At 54.2% G+C, this 22046-nt stretch overlaps 2 protein-coding genes across 2 annotated transcripts; one reads left to right on the forward strand and one right to left on the reverse strand.

Annotated features, from left to right (window-relative positions):
* Positions 1-392: 392 nt before the first annotated feature.
* rmnd5b (required for meiotic nuclear division 5 homolog B) lies at positions 393-7092 on the reverse strand. Its single transcript, XM_084449155.1, has 10 exons — positions 6962-7092; positions 6007-6187; positions 5366-5508; positions 5119-5256; positions 4868-4968; positions 4215-4381; positions 3091-3256; positions 2613-2715; positions 2297-2451; positions 393-1942 (listed from the first exon to the last, which is right to left on the reverse strand). Exons 1-10 carry the CDS (start codon positions 6989-6991, stop codon positions 1879-1881), a joined length of 1248 nt encoding a protein of 415 aa, XP_084305281.1. The 5' UTR covers positions 6992-7092; the 3' UTR covers positions 393-1878.
* Positions 7093-13036: 5944 nt separating this feature from the next.
* LOC311317969 (uncharacterized protein) lies at positions 13037-21709 on the forward strand (the record flags this gene model as incomplete). Its single annotated transcript, XM_084449125.1, has 7 exons — positions 13037-13440; positions 14473-15069; positions 15409-15535; positions 15764-16224; positions 16504-18379; positions 18689-19237; positions 19445-21709. 7 exons carry the CDS (start codon positions 13037-13039, stop codon positions 21707-21709), a joined length of 6279 nt encoding a protein of 2092 aa, XP_084305251.1.
* Positions 21710-22046: the final 337 nt, after the last annotated feature.

Below are 22046 nucleotides of genomic sequence, written 5' to 3' on the forward strand. Positions count from 1 at the left end.
GCCCCATCTGGTGGACAGGAAAGGAATAATCAGTGCACCACGTCTCCTTTCTGTGCAAATGCCTATTGACAGGATGTTTCACTCCAAATTATTCTTTAGTGATTTGGTTTTAATTTGCTATTTTGTTTGGCCAACATATCTTTATGAACCTGGTCAAGATAGTTTATTTCATTCATTTCATCTCAACTTTGACCCGGTAAGTCACAAGCAAGATCGACATCTGGTTTCAAGCGAGTTCATTGAGATCTGTTTTTAGAATATCTTATTGAAAACCATTTGCTTCCATATAAAAGATAACAAGGACAAATGATGAGTATAAAGTTTTATTTTATTTTGAAGATGCAAGTATTTGAAACATGTCAGGTTAGATATTTACAATAAAACTTGCATAACAACAAATAAAAGCAGGGAATTGAAACTTCGTTATCCTAGAACTCCTAGCAAATAAGAAAAAAAGGAGCTGGAAAGGCCAGAAAACCAAATGTAGTCTTTTGTCTGTTGGGTGTTTTCAGTAAGCAATCAAGGAGTCGACCAAAGACATAAACCCAATGCTATCCCAACTATCAAATAAAAATCTAACTTGTGTGCACACACTAACACAAAAATGATGTTCACCTGTTGCATGTGGTGCGCTGAACGGCTGAGCCTCACTGCTGAGGTGAAACCATGTTCTTGATGGTTGGGGTGAGAGAGGACCACAGATGGGATATCTATATATGTACTGTACATTCGGGTCAGTTTAGCCAGCAATGCAGACTCCACATTAAGCTAGCGTTAGCTGTTGCAGATGGCCAAACCGATTCAAGGAACCAGGAGCTGAAGAACCACTGATTGAGGATGCAGTATAACTGCTGGCTCCACTTCAAGCTTCATTAAATGCAGTTCCTGCAGGGATGTGGTATTGGTTCTGTGTTCAATAAGTAGGTTTAAATTATTTATCTTACGAGTCTTGGTTCTAGTGATGAAAATAGAAACGATGCACATTTCACAGTATTTTTTTTTCCTTTTTTTTGTGATATTTGTTAAATACATACACAGAACAAGAAACATTGCTTCTACAGTGAGAACCTTCTCATTGCTGGGTCACCCTTGACCTCCACATACACACTGTGGATCAACCTATGGATCAACCTATTGCTCACACTGATACATCTCACCCACAGCGACGTTCAACCAATCAGGGCCTTTATTACATTGCCGGGAGGAGAAATGTCACACATTTCACAATCAGTGTTTCAATCACAATAGACTGTTGCTACGGTTACCTCCACCAGCAAATAATATGCCTTCAATACAATTTATATGTGAATATACTTTCTCAGACTGTCTCTCTGAACTGTCTCTGTATAATAGAAGTTTAAATACTATCCTGCAATCAGCAACTGCCTAACCATGCCACCTCACCTCTATCACCATTCACAATCATTCAGGCCATTCTGTCAAAATAACTACAGGTAGGATGAAAAGAAAAATGACCAGTCTTCCACAAATCAACACTCAATAAAAACAAAGAAACAAAAAAATATAGAGCAGTACATGTCGTAAAGAAAAAAAAAGGTTTGCAGGCAGTTTGCAAAATGAGAGTCAATGAGTGAATCTTTATCTGAGTCGTTTCCTTGTCAGGTCTTCATTATTGTCTGACTCCTCGTGACTCTGCAGGTCAGTCAACTGGTCTCTAGACACCAGGGGCTGACAGGTTCTGGGACTGGGTGAGGGTGTTGTGGCCTTGGGCCATGACTGTCTGAGGGGTTCAGTGTGTGTGTGTGTGTGTGTGTGTGGGGGGGGGGGTGGGGGTAGCTGGGGCACATTGGTGCCTGTGACGATTGGGCGGGGCTGCGGTCTGAGGAGCTTGGGGCCACCTTGTGAGAGGAAACGGTATCAAAAGAAGATCTGCTTGGCATCTGAGGGATTCTGTTCCATGGGGCAGTATGGGCATTTCAGCCTGAGGAGAGGAGGAGAGGAGGAGAGGAGAAGACTTGTTTTAGAAAGATGATGCATTTGTGAGCTGTGGCAAGTAGAAGTACATTGGCTTTTCCTATGTTAAACGCAATTATTGTAAGTTGCCTTGGATAAAAGTGTCAGCTAAATGACTGTAATGGAATGAGAAGAGGAGAAGAAGATAAGGCGGCAAACCTTGTTCAGTGATCTTAACAACCATACAAAAGAAATTCAATTTACCTACTTTCTATCAAATCAAATGCACCATTTTGTCCATTATATAGGGGAATTCTATTTTACACAGAAAGCAGGCAACCTGCGTATTAGTCGAAAATCAAAGAGCTGCTGTATGACTTACTTCCCAGAGTTGGTGAGTTTGTTGAGGGCGTCTCGGGAGATGACGTGTCCACAGATGAGCTTCATGGGCGGGTTGCTCTCCGAGGTCTGCTGCCGGAGGATGGGGCAGGCGAACACTGAGTGGTACCAGCACTTCTTCCCCAGGTCGATCTCAATCTGGACAAACACACAACGCACTGAGCATGAGGACCTAGCATAGGGAGAATATCAGACCTGGGAGAGAGAGGGAGAGAGAAAGAGCAGAGAGGGAGAGAAAGAAGGAGTGAGGGAAAGGTGTGTGTGTGTGTGTGTGTGTGGGGGGGGGGGGGGGGTCTTACAGGCAGTTCGTCCTTGTGCGTCCAGACTCCGCTGCACTGTCTCTGCTCGATCACCTGCTTGATGTTCATCAGCACAGGCAGGGCCATGCAGCCCGACGCAAAACTGGACAGGACAGGAGAGACATAAACTCAAAACTAAACACAGATTCTTACAGATGTCGCACAGATACACACATTGTTTTGTGAGGTTTTAACTTGACTAAACACTGAAGAGTGAGTCTATGGTGTGTGTCTCACCTGACACTGAGGGGGGGACTCTACGAGGTGTGTGTGTGTGTGTGTGTGTGTATAATTGTCCAAATGTCCCCACACAAGTAATAAAACAGCATTTTTGCTCACTTGTGAGGTCCAGGGACTGAACTGAATTTTAGGGTTAGCGTTAAATGGTTATGGGTTAAGGTTAGGGTTTAGGGCTAGGGTTAAGTTTAGCAGTCCCCACAAGTACAGTAAAACAAGAGGGTGTGTGTGTGTGTCTCACCTGACACTGAGGGGGGATTCTACGGAGAGGCCCAGCAGAGCGCAGGCGTCCCTGGTGAAGATGTTGCAGATCTCAGCCCACTGGTTGGTTTCCAGCAGACTGCGGTACGGGGAATTCTCTATACCGTGACGCAGGTACACCAAGCTGCCCATCAGGATCTGGATGTCTGGACGGACGGACACGGACACACACACACACACACAGAGTACATGAAACACACACAGTCTACACCTTAAGCCGGGTGTGTCCACCGGCAAGCTGTACTGTATGTAGCTGAACAGCGCCAAGCTTTAGAGTTTAGAGCTGGCTATCTTACCCACGTTTTATTGCTACTTTAGCAACGAGCGTCGTGTTTTTGCAGACTATAGATCAACTAAAGTTAAGATAGCTAGCTAATGTTAGCTAGTGCTAACGTTCGCCGTCTCTGCAGTTTCGCCAAAAACCGACCGTTGTCGTCGACTCAACAGCCGTTTACAGCCTGCGCTCTAGCCCAAAAAGTTAAACTTTTTTCAACTGCAAAAAAGCCTAGAGCTCATGGCGCTAAAAAGCGCTTGGGACACAGCTCTCGTCTCTATAGCGCCCTAGAGCTCATTACCCATTGTAAACAATGAGAAAACAGCGGCAGCTGGTGGACACGCACCCTTAGTCATGAAGAGGAGACGAGGCGGGTCCTTTCTAGTCTGCAGCGCGCAGATTACCGATAAAGTTGTTCTCAACAAGGAAGATGAAATGAGAAACTACATAAGTAAGTACAAATGCTGGCTCTCACAGCAGCAGCCCTGTACTTCTGTCCTTTCTAGAAAGCGCTTCCACAGTCCTGAGCCGTGGCTGTCAGTCAGTCAGTCAGTCAGTCAGTCAGTCAGTCAGTCTGTCAGTCTGTCAGTCTGTCAGTCTGTCAGTCTGTCTACGCTGTGTCTCTGTGTCACTGCGTTGATTGTCAGTATCGCCCCCACCCTCACTTTCCCCCAACTCCGGGTTCAATCACGGGTCCTCTGACCCACTAACACACGCGACCGCCTCTCATGACACACAGCTTTCGCCGGACGCCACCCGCAAACTAGCCATTTCTGACAGCCCGGGTGGGCCGAGGAGCAAGCGGCTTCGGTTCAGCTCCGTTCCAGTACCTCTCTGGTGCTGCGAGGCGAAAGGCTGGAAGTGGCGGGCGTACTGCAGCGCCTCCAGCTGGTTGGTGATGCCCCCGTTAAGCAGGCTGATGAAGTAGAGACGGTGCAGCTTGAACTCCAGCGTGCTGCTCAGGTCCAGCAGACGCTGCCTGTTCGTCACCGCCCACCTGGGAGGGCACACGCACGCACACACACACACACACACGCACACACACGCACACGCACACACAGACACGCAAGTGTACACACAGACATGCCGGAAATGTTCATGAACAAACTCACAAGTAAACAAAAAAACATGCGGATACTAGATAGGCAGTTGAAGTCTTGATTTGAGAGAGAGACAGACAGACGGACATAGAGACAGAGTGAGAGAGAAAGCGATAGAGAGACAGACGGACAGACATAGAGACAGAGTGAGAGAGAAAGCGATAGAGAGACAGACGGACGGACATAGAGACAGAGTGAGAGAGAAAGCGATAGAGAGACAGACAGACGGACATAGAGACAGAGTGAGAGAGAAAGCGATAGAGAGACAGACAGACGGACATAGAGACAGAGTGAGAGAGAAAGCGATAGAGAGACAGACAGACGGACATAGAGACAGAGTGAGAGAGAAAGCGATAGAGAGACAGACAGAAAGAGCCACCTACTCCAGCGCTGGCCTGAGGTCCTGCATCCTCAGAGCCTCTAGGATGCGGTTCAGTTCCAGGAAGGGCTGCTTCATACTCATGTCTATGACCACCCCGGACTCCTACACACACAACCACACACACACACACACACACACACACACACACACATATACACACACACACACACACACACACACACACACAGGTCAGAGGTGGCAGATTGGGAGGGGAACTCTGTACCATGTGACCTCTGTGGGGGTGCAGTTTACCTGGCAGAGGTCCTCTGCCACACTGAGCATGCCTTGTCTGTACAGGTGCTCCACGATGGTCTCACTCAGGTACTTCTGTCTCTCCGGAGAGTCCCACACTGTCTCGGCCACCACCGCGCTCACCTCCGCGTCGAAATTCTACAATAGCGGGCGGGGGGACGACGACAATACCACAGGTGAGCGAGGTCACAAGGAAAACGCGGGGTCATCGCCCGAAGACTTGGCGGCGAGAGCGTGCGAGGCTTACCCTGTCGATGGCCTTGCCCACTTTGGACACGCTGCCGTGTATGTCCTTATGTCGCGAGGCCAGCATCTGGACTGTTTCTTTGATGTTCTTACAACACTGCGCCATGGTCTGCGACAGGACCGACAGGTCGGCGTCTTGTACCCCTGCAGCAGAGAAGGTTTCTTATATGAAACCGCATGAATCACTGTGGTGCATCGACACTCATGATACAGCGCCGGCTACGCAACAGGAGCAAAGTAATGGTACATTTCCCTGCGGGATAGACAGTTTAAAATACCTCTTAATTATATAACTCACAATTTTCATAATTGTGCACATTTTGAATGATTGGACTAAGGCCTGGTTCACAGTCGACGCAAGCTACGCTGACGCGGCTGTGAACGCGGCTCTACGCAAGTGGTTCACTCGCGCGGGGGTCGCTGCCTTGCGTCAGCGCCCCTATTGAAATAGGATTTGCGTGCTCGTAAAGTTAAAAATGTCTGCACGACACACGTTGCTACGCAAGGACGTGTCAACGTCACCTTGCGTAGCTTGCGTTGACTATGAATGGGCCCTAAGGTATGTGAGGCAAAAAGACACGCACGCCTGCGTGAATGTAAGATCAGTGTGTGTGTGTGTGTGTGTGTGTGCGCTGACCTTACCGAAAGTGACCAGCTGTCCCCGGAGCTCACAGACGCTGCGCAGGAGCTCGTCCAGCCTCTCCTCAGACTGGTGTCCGTACATGACGAAGCGATGGAGCACCTTCTCCAGCTCGCGCTCCACACACGCACACTGCTCCATAGCTACCACGACACTGGCACTCTCACACACACAAACCTCCACCTGAGAACACAGCGGGGCAGAGAGGACAATGAGAACTTAGCGACATTGTTTCACGAGGGAAGTGGATGAGCTGGGATATTAGATTACAATGTTTTCATGGAGATGATGGGTGACTGTGACTCACTGCTCCAGTTACATTAATGAGAATGCGGGACTGTGACTAATTATTTGGCCTAGGTCCTGAACAATGTCGTAAGGTGAAAGAAAATGTTAAGCTATATTTTTGATCATGTCAAGCAACATTTAAGTTTTCAAGAAGCCTTGCTATTAAGCAAATGTTACATCTTACGTACTGTAGCATAACCTATGTAGGCTGGCTAAATACAATTGTAAGTTGATAGCAGCAACTGCTGAACTCGTTCAACTCAACTGTGTTAGTTAAGTTGTTATGTTTAATGTTATGTCGACAACATTAAATAAAATAGCAAAGCTTGATAAGCGTAGCTAGTTGTAACATCCAAACACTTTCTCATTAACGTGACCCTAATTCTAGACGTTAAGATATATGTAGATATATATAAGATACACGTATAGATACAAAGAACAGACGAGGTTAAGTCAGCCAGCTAGTTTAGCTTAGCTTCGTCCGATCGAGGCTATTTCTAGAAGAGACCATGTCAGAAGTTAGACAACTGAACTGGACTGGGCCCTGTTTGTGCCTCCATCCAGACTAAGATCACATTAGCTACCTACGATGACACCAGAGGATGGATCTAGATAGATAGACTGCTTATAAACCTCTAGCTAGCTAAGTCAGCTGGATCGATCACTTACTTGCATAGCTTCTGGCATGATTATAGGCATAGAAAACCAAGTGACCCAGCTAACATGACCAGTCCTAGAGCTGCACTAGCCATGTCATCACAGATACTCAAGAGAAACACAACATGGCAGCTAGCTTCAGCTACCGAGGTCTGCTAACGGACGAGAAATACAAACAATCTGAGATACAATGACCACTAACGTGATCTGGCTCAAGTAATCGAAGAAGGAGTAAATGATGACATGTTGTCACATTGTAAGCTTCAGTATTTTGCCCCAAAACAAGTCATCGCATAACATAAACAAACACACTAGCTAAGCTAGCTAGCATAGATACTGTATGCTAACCAGGCTAGCTCCCGTTAGCCTGCTAGCTCATCTTCATGACTGATCTCGCAATACATTCATTTAACACACGCATCGCAGTGCTATGATGGATGGTAACGAGATGTGGATATATCTCCTGGACCATGCAACATCATTTAATTGCCACCATGCACCATTTAAAGTATTAATTATGAGACAAAACATCAAAATAAACATTGGCTTGCCTGTTGTGACTTGGACTCTCCACCAGTCGGTCAGGTCGATCTGCGGATCTTCCTCTGGCGCAATCTGAAGGATATTTCACAGTAAAAGCTCCCCACACATAGTTAGAAAACCATGATATAGCAATGGGATTTTCATAAACCGCAATGTTTTATGGTCTCAATGTTCAATATGTGAGTATATACTACATAGGCTAGTACACTGCCCAGATAGTTTGCTTCACACAGTCTCACACCCTGCTGGAGAAGTGGCCGCCAGGCGGCGCTGCACTGATGAAATGTAATCCGCTCTGGATGCACAGCCCATGCATCATTCTGGACAAGGGGGATTCCCAGATGTGAGCTCTGCTGTGGTTCGAGTTAAAACACTGGGATATAGGTCCACATTAATGTTGGCCAATTGCATGTTATTTGTAAAAAATAAAAAAATAAACCTAGGCTACTTCTCTGTCCACATCACACACAGCATCATCTGAGATGCTTTTAACACCAAGAGCAACATGGTAGTCATTGAGTCACTGATAAGGTAAAACAGAAAATCCTTTGACATAAATCTATAGGCTGCTGCAAGCTTAACTTAATGAAGATATAAAAACTGGTGAAGATCCAGTTACAGCAGGAGAGGCTGGCTAAGGTACTGTGGCCTCAGGTTAAGGGTCTATTAATCTTTTAAAGGGTGCCTGGGCTCACGCCCAGCTCTTTAAGCATGGCTATCACAGCTCCCTTCCTTCAGAGGCTGCCACCATCCCTCTCATAACCTAAATGGCACCACTGAGAAACTCCTGAATCAAGTGGGATTTCTACAAAGATCCTCGAGGAGACTTCAGTGGAAGAGACTGTTTATGTCATGCAAACGTGTCGCTGCACAACAAATCGACACTTGCAAGTGACTCCATCAAACAGTGGCTCAGTTTGACCACAGCATAGAAATAAATGAACTCAGACTGACAATAGACCACAGATTCACAATCACACCCTAAAAAGGACAACATAAAAACTAGGCCAGTTGAAAAAAGACGGATAGGAAATGTGATCTTGCAGGTTTATATTCTGTCTGTTTGTCATAAATACCAATAGCTCTTAAATAGGCTGGCCTATCATGGGACTGAACTGGACCCTGGTCCCAAAGATAGCTTACATAAACAACTCTCTGTGCTTTTACAGAAAGAATGACTATTTAACTATACTACTTGGCACCCTGGACTCTACTAGGAAGTAGGTATTTTAACTCCTCATTGTTCTCAAGACACTGTGCCTCAACATTCATGTTAAAGTGCCAAAAGTAGCAAAGGGGGCTATTTCCATCTGTAATCCCTGTGGACCGTGGCCAGTGCAGTAGCAGACCTGTGCCCAGCCCAGTGGGCTGGTATGACTGGCAGGTCCAGAGGGAGTATTGTATTGCTGACAGAGTGGGTGTGTTTAGTGTTACAGACGAGAGGCTACAGTTTGTCTAATCCACTTGTGATCTGGACGCAAAGCCGCCCCATAGCAGTGGTGCCAGTAATTCTTTCCCTCATGAGTCTTCCTCTGGGCAGCAGCATTGCCACCCAACAGTAAACCCCTGTGAACCCTAGGAGACTGGAGGAAGATGGGACAGAGAGAGAGAGAGAGGCAGGCAGACAGACAGACAGACAGACTGACTGACTGACTGACTGACTGACAGACAGACAGACAGACAGACAGACAGACAGACAGACAGACAGACAGACAGACAGACAGACAGACAGACAGACAGGCGGCAGGCAGGCAGAGAGCTGAATGTGAGGTAAAGAATTAGACTGCGCCTCATGGCATTGTCTGTACACACTGAAATACACAGACACTCACTCAAGTTCACACCAAGTCTCCCTCATGCCTAGAGCCTAGCGGTGGTTTACTGTTCTCCAGAACTATGCGAGTAACTTTTACTCCGTGTCTGCCTGGTGATATCTGTGGGTATTTATAACGTGTCATATAACAATGTAGGCCAGTCTGCTGTTGGAGATTTACACTATCCATGGCAACCACTCTCTCTAGTGGTGGGGTCAGGACAGAGTCTAGGATTGTGTTGATCAAGTATGCAGCCAGTCACAGAGGAAGGGAAATGTAGGCCCAGGTTCAGGATGACATCTACCCAGACAGGCCATGCAGATCATCTCTTAATGGTTTGAAACTATGGTTAGTAAAGTGCTGTTGGGTCTGTCTGTTACCTTGTGTCTTGGTATGGTAAATAAGGTCTCTCTCTACCCCCTGACCTATCGTGAGAATACACCCTCAATCACTGTCTTATGTAACCTCCATTGGGACTCAAGGAGTTTCCATTGGCCTGAATCAGCTGATGATAGATAAAGGAATTTTTATCTCCCGTTTTATTGGGTTAGGGACAGTGGACTCGCTTTACCCAATCACCCAATCAGCCCTGTCCGTCTCCAGACAGACACTAACTCAGGGCCACACGGCTACCAGTGCTGGCGCAGCATCTGTAACGCACACAGGGCTCATCAGTGTTCCAGGCAGGGATTGACTGAAACCCAGTCCTCTACTCTTCAAACCCTCGACAAACATAATCAGCATATCATCACGGCCATCATTCACCAGTCAGATGAATAAGAATGCCGGCGCTTTCAACAGGCTTTCTCTGGAATGGGGGTGTGGAAAGAGGGAAGGGAGACGGCATCTCCCAAAATAGACATTAACAACGAGGAATTCAATAAAAGCTTACATTTGTAATAAAAGTTCTCACTTTTGGGTTTTTGATTTCTATTCCATGATAGGAACGAATGGCTGGTTACATGTTATCATACAGTGGTTTATGTACAGTAATCCCTCCCAGGTAACATAAGTAGACAAGAGGATGCACATGCGAGACAGTTGAGTGGTCTACAACTTCAAACCCTGAAATTAGATCCTCTATCCAGCCAATCAGGCCTCATCATCTCATTCGCACACACACACAAGGTCAAGGAGGTCAAGGTCAAGGTCAACTTTATTTATATAGCACATTTAAAATCAACCGAAGTTGCACCAAAGTGCTTTACAGTAAATTAAATAAAAACAGACAATACATACAAACAATACTGAATATAAAAGTGCACCATTTAAAAACTACACAGTCATAGCAGGGCCAGGGATGTATGGCTTAACTAGCCTCAGAAAGCCAGTGAAAACAGGTGGGTCTTAAGCTGTGATTTAAAAATGTCTAGGGTCTGGGCAGACCGAATTTGTAGCGGCAGACTGTTCCACAGCTTCGGGGCAGCCACTGCAAAAGCTCAGTCGCCTTTAGTCCTGAGCCTAGACCTTGGGACATCCAGTTGGAGATCATTTGATGTCCTCAGTGCTCTAGCTGGCGTGTGAACATGGAGAAGTTCAGCTAGGTACTGAAGGCCCAGGCCATTCAGTGCCTTAAAGACAAGGAGCAGTATTTTAAAGTCAATCCTGAGGTGAACAGGGAGCCAGTGCAGGGAAGCCAGCACCGGTGTGATGTGGTCTCTCTTCTTTGTACCAGTCAGGAGGCGAGCAGCAGCGTTCTGCACTAGCTGCAGGCGTCGCAGGGAGAGCTGGACTAGACCCACTAGCTGCAGGCGTCGCAGGGAGAGCTGGTCTAGACCCACTAGCTGCAGGCGTCGCAGGGAGAGCTGGTCTAGACCCACTAGCTGCAGGCGTCGCAGGGAGAGCTGGACTAGACCCACATACAGACCATTGCAATAGTCCGACCTGGATGAAATAAATGCATGGATAACCCTCTCCAAGTCATTTGGAGAGAGGTAGGGCTTTAATTTGGACAGAGGCACACACACACACACACACACACACACACGCATACACACACACACACATGTACACACATACATACATATACATTCAAGTTCAAGTTTTATGTAACATACATATGGCAGTTTTATACATGCACTGTTACTGTACCAAAAATGCACACTCACTCTCTCTCTCTCTCTCTCTCTCTCTCTCTCACACACACACACACACACACACACACACACACACACACACACACACACACACACACACACACACAGAGCTTCATACAAACAAGTCAAGTGTGGGTAAAGTGTGGACTGTTTTGCGTCTCTTCCCAAACTCTGGTGGCCTGGGCAGCCAAACCAAGCTGCCTCTCTCCCTGCTAGTGTGGCTGAGGCTCTATATATAGTGGGACCCTGTGACTGAGCTTGCCCTGAGTGTCAGATTCCAGAGGCATGCATCCATGCTGGCCGGCTCAGCAACTGCTGCTAACTATAACCCCCCCCCACCTCGTCTGAGGAGACAGTGACCAGCCCAGCCTCAGGCCGGGAGGAAACCCCCTCCCTCACACATCCAGGTCCGGCTTCGAAAGCACATATCCTGGAGCCAGCTTAGAGAGGTGGGGGCTGAGAGAGAGAGAGAGAGAGAGAGAGAGAGAGGGAGGGGGGGGGGGGGAGAGAGACAGAGAGGGATAGAGAGAGAGAAAGAGTGGTGCCCTCCTTTGCTCCATTTTTTCAATGTCTCTTTTTATAACGCAGCGTCTATGAGACTTTGAAGTGGTCTGGGGCAGAGCTGCCCGTCCAGCGCGGCGCGGAGCACAGACAGACCGCCCCGGCTGGCCGATGAGTGACCGCAGAAGGGCTGGAACGCGTGTTGGATCTGCCAGCCAGTGGATTGGATGAGGGGGAGTTATTGCAACACAGTAGAACTCAATCCTCTGGAAGAGCCACGTCTTCAGTCAAAGGTACAGTAAAGAGATCCGTCCGGGTTCCTCTGACCTCTCGCTCACGCTCCCACGCTCAGTCCAGTCCTGCTCTGTCCAGTCCTGGCAGCGTGGCGTGGAGAGACACAGCACAGGGGTATGTAGGGATAACTCAAACTCTACCATGTGGTTTATGTCTCGGTGTCTGAATACTGATTGATAATTCACCAAATGCTTGCTTAAAATCAGTGTTTGAAGTAAGAATTTGTGTATTCAATTCAAGAGGAGGGCTATAAGTATGAACTCTGATCAACTCTGCTCCCACTATGCAATCAATACTGTATGGATCACTGGGTGGTAGTAGCATTTCCACAGGGGGATAAATTATTGTTATTATTCTGTATGTGATTGAGATGATTCAGGTAAGTTTATGTCGTACACGTAGCTCAAGCATGCATGCCTTTCTTTGGCACACGGCACCTGGCTCTAATTAGGCGGTCAGGTACTCTGTGTGACATTCTCATGAGCAAATGCTTTTTAGAGCCTTGAGGGATGAATTCTTGAGAAGGTACATACTGGGTTCAAATATTCCAAAAAGGGGGTCAATATAGACCTAATTGCTTTAGCAGATTTCAATTACTTTATTCCAATTGCTTTAGCAGAAAGCATGAACAACTGAGGTGCATGGCATCTTTGACTGGAACTGTGCGAAACATAAACTGTACTGATGCCCAAGGAGGAACAAAGCCATGCCTTACAGGTGTACTGTTCCCATGTGCTTCTCAGTGCAGGTAGAGACCACAGACCTCGTCCAGGGAGAGGAGGAGGAAGAAGAGGAGACCGGACGGGCTGCTGGGACACTCCGGAGCTGTGGGCCTAGCGATGGACAGCTGGACTCTCCAGGGGGACAGCTACTCCTTCTTGCGCAGCGCGCCGGCCCGCCCCTTCTCCCTGCGCCACCGCGACGGCACGCCCAACCACGTGGAGATCTTCGACATCACCAGCATCCCCAGCCACCGCGGCCCCATCTCCGAGACCACCTGCCTCTGCGACATATTCGGGGACGACTGCGAGACGCCCTCGCTCGCCGGCAGCAGCCCCGCCTCGGGCACCGTCCCCCCGACGCCTCCCGGCAGAAGGGAGGCGAACGGGAGACCCGCCTCCTCGTCCCCGGCGGACGAGGCCAACGACTCGTCGGGGTCGTACCACACGGCGCCCGGCTCCGAGCAGCAGAGCGACGGCGAGGAAGCCTTTGAGGACTCCAGAGAGACACGCGAGAGAAGGGAGTCAGAACCTTCTAGAACTCCTCCTGAGTCAGAACCTTCTAGAACTCCTCCTGTTTCCTCGTCAGGGCAGCTGTGCTCAGAGACTCCAGCGCAGTCGGAGGATTGCAGACAAACACTAGAGTCAAAAAGCAACAGCCCGACGCCTGGCCTGAGGACAAGTGATACTTCAGTTGAGGTCCAAGCCTCTAGCTGTGGAGGTAGGACCCCCTCACCAGGGTATAGCAGACCCCACACCGCCACGTCTGACAGAACCGGGTCATCCTGTTCTCTCGTTCTACCCTCAGCTGATACGGGAGGTCCTGTCCCGTCACCTCAGCCCGGTGGAACTCTCTTGTCACCTGGACCCAGGAGCATCACGCCCAAAGCAGAGGACAGATACTTGTCCGCCAGCCTCTCACCCCCTCTCCCTCCCTCTCCTGAACCCCACCCTTACCAGAGGAGCCCCTCGCCTTCACCCGAACCGGGAGACTGCTCGCCTCGACCGACATTCACATCCTCCTTTGACCCCGCGGTTCGAGACTCGTCAGCCGAAATCACTCCAACTCCCTCTCCCACGCTTAGCAGCACAGATATCCCCTCCGGGTCCAGAGAGAGATCAGTGTCACCGGAGCTGACGGGAAGAGCAGGCTCACCCGACACCCGGGCCTCCTCGTCTTCCTCCTCCTTCCCAGAGCTAAGAGGGAGGGTCTCCTTACCTGACCTGTTCAGCAGAGGCTCCACCCCCGAGTCCTGTACACCCGAGCTCCTCCCTCACGCGTCACCCACAGGGGGGGATATCACCCCAACGCCTGGCAACACAGACACCGAGTCCTCAGCTGAAGTAGGGAGCGCCTACTCAACGCCCAGCCCTAGATATACGCCACCCCCACCCATCGCCTCTCTGACCTCGACCCCTGACCTCAGAGAAACAAGTGTGACGCCTGTGTACAGAGGTGCTGACTCCTCCCCTACCCTGCACCCCTCAAGCTCCTCCCCCTCTGTCTCCGCCCCTGCCCTGCTCCCCTCTGCCTCCCCTTCCGGGGCTTGGTCAAGGACCTCATCGCCGGAGGTCAGGCACAACTCTGCCCCCTCGCCTGAAATACAGTACGCCCCCTCCCCTGAGATCAGTTACACCAGACCCCCCTCACCTGAAGCCAGGTACAGCTCTACTCCTGTAGATCCCAGAAACACAGCTCCCTCACCCGAAATAAGGATCACAGGATCTTCTCCTGAGGGCGAGAGAAGCAACCAATCCCCTGGGAAGCTGTCGTCCAGCCCCCTAGAGCCCCACTTTAGCTCCGCCTCTCCTGACCCGCGCAGCCCGTCCTCCTCCCCCCAGATCACCGGAATCTCTTACTCCATCCTCCCGTCTGAGCCCACAGACACAGGCCCTCCGGCGGACGCCTACGGCCTCCCTCCCTGGCCCGGACCCGGGGGGATGCATCTGTCGCCCGGGCACAGACCGTCACACCCGCCCCCAGAGTCCAGGAGCCCCAGCCCCAGCAGGGGGAGCGACCGGAACAGCCTGTCGTCGGACTACGCCGGCGCTGCACCGTCACCCGGGCTGCGAGGCTCGCCACACATCACCGGTCTCACCTGCACCACGCTGCACGCCGACGACAGAGAGACAGCAGCTTCGCCTGGACACACGTACCAGCCCGCCTCACCAGAACCAAGATACCGAAGTCCAACGACCGAACAAAGATTTCAAACTCCGACCTCAGAACAAAGATATCAAACTCCAACGCCTGAGCAAAGATTTCAAACTCCGACCTCAGAACAAAGATATCAAACTCCAACGCCTGAGCAAAGATTTCAAACTCCGACCTCAGAACAAAGATATCAAACTCCGACGTCGGAGCAAAGATTTCAAACTCCAACCTCAGAACAAAGATATCAGACTCCCTCTCCTCAAACCAGAGATCCTCGCCTGCAGTCCTCACCTACATCGCCTCAACTTCAGGATAAATTCCCCTTTCCTCCAACCAGGTCGCCTGCAGCTGAAGCTACGACCTCTTCACCAGAGATTACAGGCCTACAGTACAGCGACCGCTTAGAAGAAAACGCTCCTAAAGTTTTCTCGCCTGAGATCAACACACCTGGCAGCTCCCCCGTGGTGAAAAGTCCTGTCTACACACCTGACCATAGAGCTTCACCTCTCGCAACCCAGACAACGGCTATCGGAAAGTCACCAGAACGTAGCAACTTAAGACAGTTAACGCCCGAGGGAGTTGGACCGCCACCCAGTCGTTGGGAAGCATCTCCCCCTCAAGAGAATTTAAAGGTCAGCCCTTCACCGACGCAGAGAAACAAAGTGCCGTCTCCCTGTTCTCCTGACCTCCAGAGACCTCCGGCTAACCCCCCCACCTCCCTCGGAGGACCCAGCCCCAGCAACTCCCCCGGCCTCAGGGAAGCAGAGACCCCCCCTGGTCCTCCCCGACTGGAAGACCTGGAGCCTCCGCCGCATCCGTCCTGGGCTCAGAACCCTGACCCCGGCCGCCGCTCGTCCCAGTCTGCCTCCCCCGGTAGAGACGCACCCCCCAAACCCAGGACCGGGGTCAGGCAGAGACCCCTCGCCATGGCTCAGCGGGGGAACCGAAGGGGCACCCCCTCCCCGCCTCTCACCAGGTTCACCCCGGTGCACATCATCCCCCCGGAGAAGCCCTACAGACAGTGGCAGAACAGGGGCCCCAGCCCCCCGTCGCCCCCGGCCTCGCCCTCGTGGGGGGCGCCCGGGGAAAGCCCCGACGCCTCCCCCAGCGACAGGAGCAGCAGCAGCAGCACCAGCCAGCTGACCTGGGACAAGCTGGAGAGGGAGAGAGAGAGGGAGAGAGAGAGGCAGAGAGAGAGGCAGAGGCAGAGGGAGAGGGAGAGGGAGAGGGAGAGGGAGAGGGAGAGGGAGAGGGAGAGGGAGAGGGAGAGGGAGAGGGAGAGGGAGAGGGAGAGGGAGAGGGAGATGATGTCTCAAAGGGAGAGGGAGATGGCGAAGGGGGACAGCCAAAGAGAGAGGGCGAGACAGGGGGAGGGGCGGGCTGCCGGGAAGGGGGAGGGGGGGGAGGGGAGGCCGGGGGAGGCCGGTTACAGAGGGCAACAGGTTGAGCTGTCATTCAGTGCCAGGAATAGAAAAGGGCCTGTGAGCCCCGGCATCGCTCCCACAAGCAAACAGAGCCGGGAGGGAATGCCAGCAGCGCGCTCCTACACGGAGAGTCTCCTCGCCAGCAGGCAGCTACAGCAGCAACACAGCCCGCTGAGACCCCCCAGCTCCCAGGCAGACCCCAGGGGAGGCGGACCGGGACCCCCCGGGAGGCTCCAGCACGCCGCGCCCCAGGGCAGGAGCCCCGCTCGCCGCCACGCCGCCGCCTGCAGACCCGCCATGGGCAGCGAGCTGGACGAGGCCGACAGCGAGGTGAAGTGGTTCACCGACGTGGCCTTCCGCAGCCTGTCCGGTCCCGAGGCGGACTACCTGGACATGTACAACAGCAGCCACCGTTCCTCCACCAACGCCTCCCATCCCTCCACCCAGGACAGCCCGGCCGGGGCCAACGCCGCCTGGCTGTCCTACGCCGACCTGAGGGGCTCTGCCCCGCGGCTGGAGGGCGAAGACTTCCCCCGCCAGCAGCCCTACTCCTCCTCCTCCTCGCACGGCTACCCGGACGGCCTAGACCCGTCCAAGCGCTACGAGATGGGCAGCTTTGAATGCGTGGATGTGGCGGTGGAGAGAGAGGAGGCAAGGAGGGGGAGGAGAGGAGTCCCCAAGAGGCAGATTCAGCTGAAGAGGAGGAACACGGCCGAGCTGAAGCCGGGCGAGGGCAGCGGGGGTGACAGTCCCGTGGTGGCCGTCACAGTGGACAGTCCCTGTCTCCCGCGGCGCACCAAGGAAGCCCTGGCGAGACAACACAGCACCCCCGCTGCCCTGGAGCACTCCTACCACCCCCAGCCCAGCCCCGAGCCCGCCGAGAGGAGAGAGAGGAAGTCCAGGCTCCAGAAGTCTGCGTCTCTGGACGATACGTGGCCCAAAACCAAGAGTACCACCTGCCTCATCAAGAGTGTGTTGTCCAAGAAGATGCAGAGCGTCGGCAAACAAGGAGACGATGGCCCTCCCTCTGAGGACAAGACCCCGCCCCCTGAGGGCGCGGCGTCGCCAATTACAGAGTCCCCTAAAACCGGGACGCACCTCATGAGTTCCAGCCTCCACTCAGACTACAGCCTTTCTGAGGAGGACCTGCCGGTCCACAGAGAGGCGAGCACAAAGAGTGAGGGGTGTCAGCAGAGAGGCGTTGGCGCGAACCCCGGCGTTAGGCCAGACCCCCATACCACCGCCGCTAACGACGCCACACAACAGTCATCCGGTGACAAATCCCAGTCTCCGAGCGGGAAACCAAACCCGGCGAAAGTGGATATGAGATCGGAGCTGCAGGTCCCGTTTGACGGGCGGAGGCCCCCGGTGGAGAGAGAGAGCCCCGGCGCGGGCGGGGGACAGCCGGGGGACGACGGAAAACTGCAGAGAGAGGGCGATGACTCGGCCGCGAGAGACACCGCCGCGAACGCGCGGGCCGGAGCGTCACGCCGGGAGGAGGGAGGCGAGAGCGCGGACCCGGACGGCCACGCGCAGCAAGCCCCGAGGAGCTCGTACATGTCTACCACACCGGAGATCACCCTCAAACCCAGCCCCGCCACGGAGAAGAAGAAGAAGAAGTCCTCCATGAACGTCTCCCTGGCGCCGGAGTTGACCGCCAAACCTGACGCCCGGCGCCAGCCCGCGTCCCCGGGGGGGAGAGACGTCGAGGAGGAGAGAGCGGAGGAGAAGACCAAGGAGAATAAAGAGGACGAGGATGCGACCGCGGACGGTAAAGCCAAGGTCCCCATGCACAGAGTGAGAGACGTGAGGAGGATGGTGAAGAACACCTACAATCTGAGCTTCAAGCCCACCAGCGCCACTCTGCCTCTGCAGGAGAGAGAGGCCAGGAGGGAGGAGAGGAAAGAGGAGAGGAGGGAGGAGATAAGACAGGAGAGGAGAGAGGAGAAGGCAGAGAGCGAACGGGAGGAGAGGCAGGAGGAGCGGAGAGAAGAGAGGAGGGAGGAGAAACCCTTCACTCCGACCATGCAGAGGAGAGGACTTCTCCCTCGTTCTCAGCCCATGCAGATAGAATGCAAGGCGGTCAGTTGGCGGGAAAACAAGAACAAAGCGACGACGACGACGACGACGACGACGACGACGACGACGACAGGTGGCCGAACGATGGAAAGGGCCCAACCCTCTCCCCAGCAGCTGTCCTCCCACGATGCCAGAGATCCAGAGAGTTCCTCTTATGTAACATTTCGGAGTTTCACAACGGAGGAAGCTTCGGGGACGGGGACCTGCCACCCCGATACCCCCGCTGGCCCAGCAGAGGCGGAGAGACAGCGCGGCGCCGAGCCCAAAACCGACTCCGCTTCCGACGCGGAGGAGAAGCCCGAGGTGGCGAGAAGGGACAGGAAACCCCCCATGCTGGGAAGTATCCCCCGAGTCCCTAGCAAGGACAGAGAGGTGTCCTCCGCACTGCTGGTGCTACAGGATGGTTTCGGCAGGGCCAGGCCGGCCCAGCCCCAGCCCCAGCCCCAGCCCCAGCCCCAGCCCCAGCCCCAGCCACAGCCCCAGCCACAGCCCCCGGCCTCGACCCTGACCCAAGCCCCCTCCGCCTCTCACTCCCCTGGTCTCACCTCCACGCCAGTCCCCGGGAGCAGCGGCAGCCACTCTGTGTCCACGCTGCTGAAGGAGAAGGGCTACCAGGCCGACATCGGCTCCATGGTCACCGAGGGGCCGACGGAGCCGACCGGGGTTGTGAAAGGAGGAGGAGATGGAGGAGAAGGAGGAGGAGAAGGAGGAGGAGGAGAGGGGGTCCCTCGTAAGCACGTCAACCGTCTGGAGGTCCCTCTTCAGACCTGCCCCCCCGCCTCTGAGGGAGCCGCGGGCGTGTACGACGCGCGGCGAGAGAGAACGCTCTCCTCCTCGTCCTCCACCAGGGTCTCTCCTTTCCCCTCTCAGACGCCGTCCGTCCCGAACCCCGCCCCCGCGCCGCCTACCCCGGACGAGGCCACCCCGACGACGGGCAGGGAGGAGGAGAGAGCCGGCGGCAAACCCACGGCGGGAGACGCGCAGCAGGGCACGCCGCCGCAGCGACGCACGGAGCAGCAAACGGCGCAGCTCCTCAAACACGGGGACGTGGAGGCCGTGAAGAAACAAGGGCCGCCCGTCTGTCCCAAATCCCCCGCCACACGCCGGTTCAGGCCACAGCCCATCGAGGTGAGGTCGACGTCAAACGACGCGCACCGGCAGGAGGTGCCCGCCGCCGCCACGGCGAGCAACCGACCGCAGACCATCGAGCTCCGGTCGATCGCCAACAACACCCAGAAACCCGCGGTGCCGCCCAAACCAAGCTGCAGGTTCAAGCCGGCCGACGTGAGGTCTCTGTCCAATGAGAACCAAAGGCCGCCCGAGGCGGCGACCTGGAACGCGGCCCAACAGAACAAGGAAGAAAGGCCCGCGGCAGGCGGCAGCGCGCAGAAACAGGCCGCCACCCCGGCAACGCTGCACAGGCAGCTGTCCAACGAGACCCCGCCCGCCTCCAACTACACCAGGAAGCTGGCTGTGTCCGCCGTCTCCAGCTACAGGCCTCCGCAGAGCAAAACGACAGCGGCAACGACCATCTCTGGTCTCTCTAATAGCACATCGGAGTCCGCAGAGAGAGAGGTGTCGTCTGATAGGACCCAGCAGTCAGGGACGTCCTCTCAGAGGCCGACCACCCTCGGCGCCGTACCGACCTCAGCCCCAGGCCCATCCAACCAGTCAGGCCAGCCAGCTGTTGTGGATCTAAGGAGCCACCCACAGTATCCCCAAACAACAGCTTACACTCAGGGGCAAGCTATGCCGGTCACCTTCAACAACACTAAACAGCCTGCCGCGGTCTCCACCACACAGGCCCCCGAATACGCACCCGCGCAGCGGTCTGCGGCGCCCAGGTCCCTGTCCGGCGAGCGCACGCACCGAGCCGACGACCTGCGCTTCTACGCCACGGACGACCCCCCCAGCTACGACGAGAGGGAGAGCTTCAGCCCCCTGCTGCTGCCAGACCTGACCCCGAGGAAGCCCAGCCGCTACCACCCGTCCTCCTCCTTCTCCTCCTCCTCCTCCTCGTCCCGCCCCCCGCCCTGCTCCTGCGCCTCCGGTTGCCCCTCCCACCCCGGCGGCGCCGGCCTCCCCCCGCCCCACCTCCACAACCAGCACCACCAGCACCACCACAGCCCCCACAACCTCACCCCCCCCGCCGGCTCCCACTCCCCAGGCCAGGTCCTGCCTTACCCCTCCCAGCCCCCGCAACGCCCCCACCCCCAGCCTCTAGGCTACCGGTCCGGCTCCCCCAAATCCGCCCAGCCGCCGGCCATGTACCAGCCCCTCCACCAGCACCCCGCTAACCCCAACCCTCCCCACCCCTCTCTGCTGCAGCCCTGCCTGGCCGAGCGGCCCCTCCCACCGCCCCGGGACCTGGACCCCCGACGTCCGCCCGGTGTCCACCACTCCCCCCAACAGCAGCAGCAGCAGCCGGGCGTGGGCGGCGGGGGGGGGCCCTACGGCGACCACGCCCACAGCCACTCCCCTAGTCTACCCCCCATGGATGCCGGCCCCCAGTATCTGTGCGGGCCCCAGGGCCTGGGGCCGTCCTACGGCTCGGAGTACGGGGGCGACGGCTCCAGCCTGTACCCGGACGGCGCGGGGGGGCTGGGCTACGGTCAGACGCCACGCAGGGTGCTCCTGGACCCGGAGACGGGGAAGTACTTCTACATCGAGGTGCCGGTGCAGCCGCTGAGGAAAATGCTGTTCGACCCGGAGACCGGGCAGTACGTGGAGGTCCTCATCCCCCAGCAGGCCATGTCTCACTCAGGCCTCTACCCCCCCTCCACCGCCCCGTACCCGCCCCTCCACAACCCCAACATGTACGCCCCCGCCCCGCAGTACCTGCCCTACGCCGTTCCCCCTCCTCCCCCAGCTCATCCTCAGCCCCAGCCGCCCCGCCACCCAGAGGCCCCTCCCCCGGGGACGATGCTTCACAGCGGGGCTGGGGTGGGCTACAGGAGCCCCTCCGGACAGGGGTCCAAGCCGGAGGCCCAGAGCCACCCGCCGCTGGACCAGAGCTACCTGGAGAGCATGTACTACGTCCCCACAGGAATGACGGCCAGCCCCAACCCCACGCCACCGGACTACTACCACAACCACCCCTCCAGCCTGCCCGCTACAGGGGGGAAGAGAGCCTGAAATAGACGGCGGTCGTCTCGCTGGAGCCCGTTTGGTTTCAGAATACATACAGTGTTTCTGGGGCTGTCTAATGTTAGCCCGTGGTGTTGTTTGCTTGTTCACATTGAAACTGAAGGGAGCGATTCTTCTGTTGTTGTTGTTGTTGTTGTTGTTGTTGTTTCTGCTACTTATTATGCGGTAGTTTGGTAAAAGAGGAAAAATGAATGTTATCTTTTGAAGGTCCTTGGTATGTGATCTCAATGTGATTTTCTGCTAAATATTTTTTTCTCAGACAAAGACAAATAAAATCACCCTTCTCTACTTCCTGTTCTATGGGCAACCTAATACCTAATGCCAA

This window comes from Borostomias antarcticus (assembly GCF_949987555.1).
Source record: "Borostomias antarcticus genome assembly, chromosome: 14".
Lineage (NCBI taxonomy): Eukaryota > Metazoa > Chordata > Actinopteri > Stomiiformes > Stomiidae > Borostomias > Borostomias antarcticus.